We start from the raw sequence: 6,693 nt of genomic DNA, 5'->3' as shown, positions 1-6,693 counted from the left end.
CTCACTATGTAGCGTTGTCATTTTGGTCGCGAACGTGTACGTGCATATGATCTGTCTGTCTGCAGGCTGCAGCGATGAACCGTGGCCGTGTAAGGAAGGGCACATGTCGTAGTAGAGGCGCGCACGTGTCGTAGTAGAGGCGCGCATGTAGCATGTACAAGAAAGAAAATACGGTCACATACGTACATATAGGCGAGGACTCGAACGCCTACTCACGCATACATATGGCCAGGGCTCGTGTACATGGCTGGGTCGGAACGGAGAAACTGCGATGTCGTCGTGTTCATGGGGAGGCAACGGAATGCGTCGTGTTCATCGAGAAGCAATGGAACGCGTGTTCTTCATCGGGAGCCAACCGGCTTGGATGGAACAGTCAATGGAAACGAGGCCTGGCGTACCACTAAATGGGGGAAACGACCTTGTGTTCGACGGCCATGGTCGAAATGGGACCCTATTCATCGGGAGGGGTCCGGCGTACCGCAAAATAGAGGAAACGGACCTCCTACAGTCGAAATGGGGTCCTGTTGATCGGGAGGGGTGTGGCGTACCGCAAAACGGAGGAAATGGACTTGTGTTGGAGCGCTACGGTCGAAATGGGGGTCCTGTTCATCGGGAGGGGTGTGGCGTACCGCAAAACGGGACACCATGGGATATTGTTCATCTCCACCGTCGACTGCCTCCACGGGCTACTGTTCATCCACCATTGACTACCTCCACGGGCTCATGTTCATCCACTGTCGACCTCCTCCATCCTCCACCTGCGACTATTCATCCACGGGCTCCTGTTCATCCAGCCTCCACCACGCGCTCCTCCACCGGCTACTGTTCAACCAGCCCTCTCCACGGGGTCCTGTTCAACCACCCCTCCACGGGCTATTGTTCATCCAGCCCTCCACCGGCTACTGTTCAACCAGCCCTACGCCGGCTACTGTTCAACCAGCCCTCCATGGGGTCCTGTTCATCCAGCCCTCCACGGGGTCCTGTTCATCCACTGGCTCGATCGATCGGGGTACTGTTCATCCAGCGGCAACGGCCTCTACTACCATGATGTCCTGTTCATCCAACCCCCCATGGGGAACTGTTCATCCAGACCCCTCAACAGCACTCATTGTTCATCAGGGGAAGGAGGCAGTAGCGTTCGATTGGCTTCAGTTAGTAGAAGTAGCGAAAGAATCACTCCGGTTCAGTTAACAGCAAGGGATCGACCGATCGCTCGGGTTTAGTAATGCGTAGCCTGCAGTCCAATCGCTCGGGTTCAGTTAGAGCCCAACGCCTCGCTCGGGTTCAGTTAGAGCCCAATGCCTCGCACACACGCGCGTACGTACGAGAGAAATGTGCATCGCTTGGCCCACGACCACCCACCGTAACCGGGAACTCCCTGATATTTTCCTCGCCCTCGCTTCTACCATGGTTTTTTCCGTCAAGGACGGCCCAAAGAATGTCATGCAGCTGTGTATCTGGCCCGCCCAGGACGAAAAGCCCATTTTCTGTCATGATTTTTTATCATAGAAGTAGGAGCCCACCACATCTATGATGATACCGGGTTTTGTCACAATTATCGTCATTGAAGTGTCATAAGTATGACAGGAAAAAAATTCGTTCGGCCCAAAATGTCATGGATGTGTCTTTTTTTGTAGTGTATCACAGTGGGCACATCGAGCTGAAGCAACCAAAGCCCATCCCAGACCTAATGAGACTTTGGTCTAGCATGGATGCGGACTCAAGGCATTTTTGGGAGAACATACGGTTCCTCAACGACCACTTCTCCTTCACAACCCTCGGTGTCAGCCTCGATGAAAGCTACACAAACATGAAGTCTAGGGTGTACATGTTCCGGGCGCATGACACCATCTACCACAATGTTCATTCCTTCAGGCCAACATCCCGTCCGGAGCATCTACAGTTGTACTTCTACGACGACGACCCAGGCCTAACCCATCTCAAGGCTACCACCGAGCAATTAGACCAGGATGTCGTCAGAAAGTTAGTGGACATACTCAAGGAAAACTCGTACTCCCAGCAGTTTAGGAGTTTGGGTGCACACAAGGACAACCTCGACGATTATAGGATAGACCTCAACACTGACCAGAGACTAGACCAACGGAAGTATAATAGACCTCTATCATCTGAGGTCGCTGCAATTTGGGTGGAGGGCACTGACCTAGCAAAGAGGTTCGATCGTAGGATTACACTTTGCGGGAATGACAACCAGAGGCACAATATACATGTGACGGCTGGCTCATATGACCCGCTATCTTACCCATTGTTCTACCAAAGGGGGGAGCTCGGTTGGCACCCGAAACTACCTAAACGTGATGTCCCTTGGCCGGTTGTGCAACAACCAAGAGGTGACGTGATGATGACGAGGAGGATGCAGGTAAGCCTTATGCGTATTTTGTTGTTTTGATTAATTGTATAGTTCTCATATGAATCCTAACTTCCGCGTTACTCATCCATGTGCAGAGGGGAATAGTAGGTTATGCGTCTCGGTGAGAGAATACTACTATTACATGCTGCAGACACGACCTGGGATATTCAATCCCATACTCCGTGGAGCACAATTTCTCCAGCAATGGGGGGGGGGTGGACATGTACATCAAGATTGAGAGTTGTAGGTTGAAATGGTACAGGAAGAACCAGACAAAGATACGTGCTAACCTATATAAAGGAGTTGTTGATGCAATTACATCTGGGAAGACCCGGGCAAGTGTTGTTGGAGTAAGGATAGTGCTCCCTGGAACGTACCCAAGTGGCGACCGCGACATGAAGCGGAGGCATATGGATGCCATGGAAATTGTCCATACCTATGGGAAGCCTGAAATCTTCTTGACCATGACCTGCAACCCTAACTGGGAAGAGATAACGAATGAGTTGTTTCCTGGTCAGACAGCGCAAGACCGACCTGGTCTTGTGGCTCGTCTGTTCCATGGCAAGCTAGAGGCTATGAAAGAGAAGTTGTTCAAGAAGAATATCCTGGGTGTTGTTGTCGCACCTGTATACGTAGTCGAGTTCCAAAATAGGGGCCTCCCCCATGCACACTTTTTGTTGATCATGGATTCTGCCTATAAGCTTGTCGTTCCGGAGCAGTACGACCGAATCATTTTTGCCGAGCTCCCAGACAAGCAGAAGTATCCTAAACTCCACGCCTTGGTGGTGAAACATATGATCAAGGTTGTCAGAATCATGATTTTGAATCGGATCGGAGCCTCGATGGTAGGATCACAAATCATAGAATCTTCACTATCAGGATCATAGAAACGTAGATTCTAAGAACTAAAATCTTAGAATCATAGGGGTTAGCTTGGATCGTAAAGTCGTAGAATCGTATAACAGAATCATGATTCTGACAACCTTGCATATGATGCACGGACCATGCGGTGTTCTCAACCCCAAAAATGTGGGCATGCAACAGAACGAGTGCAAGTGCAAATACCTGTGGCCGTTCAATGAGAACACGGCACAGGGCAAGGACTCATACCTAGTTTATCATCGTCGAGATGATGGTCGGCAGGCTAAGGTCCAGGGTAAAATGTTGGACAACAGATGGGTTGTGTCATATAACCCTTACCTTCTGCGGATGTTCAATTGCCACATCAACGTTGAGGTTTGCTCCAGCATAAAGGCCATCAAATACCTTTACAAGTACATATACAAGGGCCATGATAGGGCTTCCTTCAGCATCGACCAGCCCGACGCCGATGGTAACATTGATGAGATCAAAAGATATGTAGACGCGAGGTGGGTTACTCCTCCAGAGGCGATGTGGAGGATATTTGGCTTCCCCTTGTGTGCCAATGACCTGCATGTCCTATAGTTGCCTCTTCATCCCCTAAACATGCACAGGGGGCCATTCAATGAGCAAGCTCACTTGATCGACGTAGTCGCCTTTGCGAAAGCTTCCAAATCCACATTGACAGAGTATTTCAAAGCTAACCAAAACCACCCGTGGGCTAGGAATATATTGTACAAGGATTTTCCTGGAAGGTTCACATGGTAGAAGGGTAAGAAGTATTGGAAAGAGTGGGTGGAGTGTTATCAAATATGTCGAATTGTGTCTACAAATCCTACCGAGGGGGAGCGGTACTATCTGTGTGCTCTGCTAAACCATGTTGCTGGCAAGACATCCTATGAGGACCTGCTCACCGTGGACGGTAGGCTATGTGGGAGCTTTAGAAAGGCTGCCGAAAGGTTGGGGCTCATCGAGGAAGATAACACGCTCGACGACTGTCTTACCGAGGCAGAGCAGTGGGCGATGCCATGTTCGCTCAGGAGGCTCTTCGCAACAATTTTGGTGCACTATGAGCCAGGCGACGTGCGTGGTTTACGGGATAGGAACTTCGAGCCTATGTCTGATGACTATCGGCGATCACACACGTGCCCGATTGAGGTGGAACAGATAGTGTTGCTTGACATCATTGGTATGTTGCAGTCCATGGGCAAAGACATAGCTGATTTCTCTCTTCCATGCATTGACGATGCGTTCCACCAAACCGAGGGCGAGGCCAGAGAAGTGATCGAGGAATCCAACGTCGATTTTGACATTAACGACACTAAATTGGCATTGTCACTAAACTTGGAGCAGAGGGAAGCATACGACGAGATACTAGCTGATGTTGAACGCGGTGATGGGTGTGTGTTCTTTGTTGATGGCCCGGGAGGTACAGGGAGGACCTTCATGTACAGGGCGCTGCTCGCCAAGGTTCGCAGCGAGGGAAACATCGCTATCGTTACCGTGACATCAGGCGTCGCCGCTTCTATCATGCCTGGAGGCAGGACTGCCCACTCGAGGTTCAAGATCCCATTGAGCTGCAACGGTGGCACCTCATGCACCTTCACAAAGCAGAGTTGTACCGCCAAGCTACTGAGGATGGCCTCATTGATACTATGGGATGAGGCCACCATGACTAAGCGACAGGCGGTCGAAGCACTCAACAATAGCATGCGTGACATCATGGGAAGACGGGACCGACCCTTTGGAGTAAACACAGTTGTGTTTGGTGGGGACTTCAGGCAGGTGCTTCTGGTCGTCAGGAGGGGGTCCCGGGGTCAGATAATCGATGCAACCCTCCGAAGTTCACATCTCTGCAAGGGTATGTGCTAGCTAAGGCTCGTCACCAACATGAGGGCTCATGATGACACCTGGTTTGCGGATTACTTGCTAAGGGTAGGCAATGGCACCGAGGAAGTTGACGATCAAGGAAACATACGACTCCCTGAAGATATTTGTGTGTCATCTACAACTGAGGGTGACGACCTGGAGAACCTAATTGACCATGTGTTCCCAAGACTAGATGACAACATGTCTGATCTGAATTACATGACTTTACGCGCAATCCTATCCACCATGAACAACAACATCAACAAGATAAACATACCCATGGTAGAGAGTTTTCGGGGAGAAGAAGTAATCTACCATAGCTTTGACAATGCAGAAGACGACCCATATGGCTACTATGCTACCGAGTTCCTAAATGGATTGACTCCCAACGGTCTGCCTCTGCATGCACTCAAACTGAAGCTCAACTGCCCTGTCATACTTCTGAGGAACATGATCCAGCTAATGGTCTGTGTAACGGGACGAGGCTTGTGGTGCAAGGTTTTGAGAGGAACTCCATCGATGCAGAAATCGTGATCAGACAACATGTAGGTAGGAGGGTATTCCTTCCTTGAATACCCCTATGCCCGTCTGACAACGACATGTTTCCATTCAGGTTTAAGAGGAAGCAATTTCCTGTAAGGCTTAACTTTGCTATGACTATTAACAAGGCTCAAGGACAGACGATTCTGATTGTTGGCGTGTACCTACCTAATCCGGTGTTCTCCCATGGCCAGCTCTATGTCGCATTGTCTCGAGCCACCACGAAGAAAAATATAAAGATCCTCATTGAGAAGGAGAATAAGAAGGAGAATGCCAACAAGCAAACCGGTAAATCTAAGAAGCGAAAAAGACCTACCTTGTCCTTACAGACGTCGATGAAGAACATCATCTATAAGGAAGTCCTTACAGGCTGAAGTCTGCTCTTAAATATGTGAGAGGATTTACTCTTATGCTACAGGTAATTTGGTGCTCTATCGTGTCTTTCTACATATCTCTATCTTTCGATGTTTGCAATTGAAGTTTATTATGATTATACTAGAAGGCAAGTATTAATAATATTGCCTTGTATTTGTGACTTTGCAAGTAGCCAAATTTTGTTGTATGTGACATTATTTTTTTGTTTTGTTGGTTTGCTTATGTATATTATTCTTTTGTTGTTTAGTAATCAATCATGTATTACATCTAAACTCGGCTTTGTTTTCCTGCACACATATTGCACACTGACTTGGTGACTTTGTCAGTGTAAAACTAGACTCCACTCAAGTGTTCTACATTACAGAAATATTTATGATGCAACCCCAAAGTGGCCAAAAAACTGGACCACCACACAATATCAAAAGTGGAGGTCCCTGTATAGTCTCTTATTTCCCCGTTATTTCAATTTTATAATCCTGGCTTTTCAATACATATATAAACAGCCATGCTGTATTACAGGTTTGGTGCAAGGAAACGGCTGTTATTAGTTGTGAGGTCCAACGACGGTGATCGAATTTGGATGACTTGAGCAAAGCTGTGAAAATTCATGTGTACCAAACAATATGTCTAGATGCATGGCTATTCACCAAGAACGCAGACTGTATGCTTACTTATTTTCG

General features: G+C 48.4%; 1 protein-coding gene across 1 annotated transcript; it reads left to right on the top strand.

Annotated features, from left to right (window-relative positions):
• The first annotated feature begins 1,708 nt into the window (after positions 1–1,708).
• On the top strand, positions 1,709–6,012 carry LOC147984599 (uncharacterized). The gene is made up of 6 exons (XM_087541174.1): positions 1,709–2,172; positions 2,631–2,994; positions 3,413–3,805; positions 4,121–5,014; positions 5,102–5,563; positions 5,767–6,012. Exons 1-6 carry the CDS (start codon positions 1,709–1,711, stop codon positions 6,010–6,012), a joined length of 2,823 nt encoding a protein of 940 aa, XP_087397300.1.
• Positions 6,013–6,693: the final 681 nt, after the last annotated feature.

Source organism: Triticum urartu, chromosome 2A (assembly GCF_056163025.1).
Source record: "Triticum urartu cultivar PI428250 chromosome 2A, HENAU_Tu73, whole genome shotgun sequence".
Classification (NCBI taxonomy): Eukaryota; Viridiplantae; Streptophyta; class Magnoliopsida; order Poales; family Poaceae; genus Triticum; species Triticum urartu.
The sequence above is the reverse complement of the archived record's forward strand: the minus strand, read 5'-3'. Positions and strand labels throughout refer to the sequence as shown.

Coding starts and splice junctions, on each gene's coding strand:
- LOC147984599 (XM_087541174.1), top strand. CDS start 1,709: ATGGATGCGGACTCAAGGCATTTTTGGGAGAACATACGGTTCCTCAAC. Junction 2,173..2,630: donor GGCACTGACCTAGCAAAGAG/GTTCGATCGTAG, acceptor GAAATGGTACAG/GAAGAACCAGACAAAGATAC. Junction 5,564..5,766: donor GGAACATGATCCAGCTAATG/GTCTGTGTAACG, acceptor ACTATTAACAAG/GCTCAAGGACAGACGATTCT.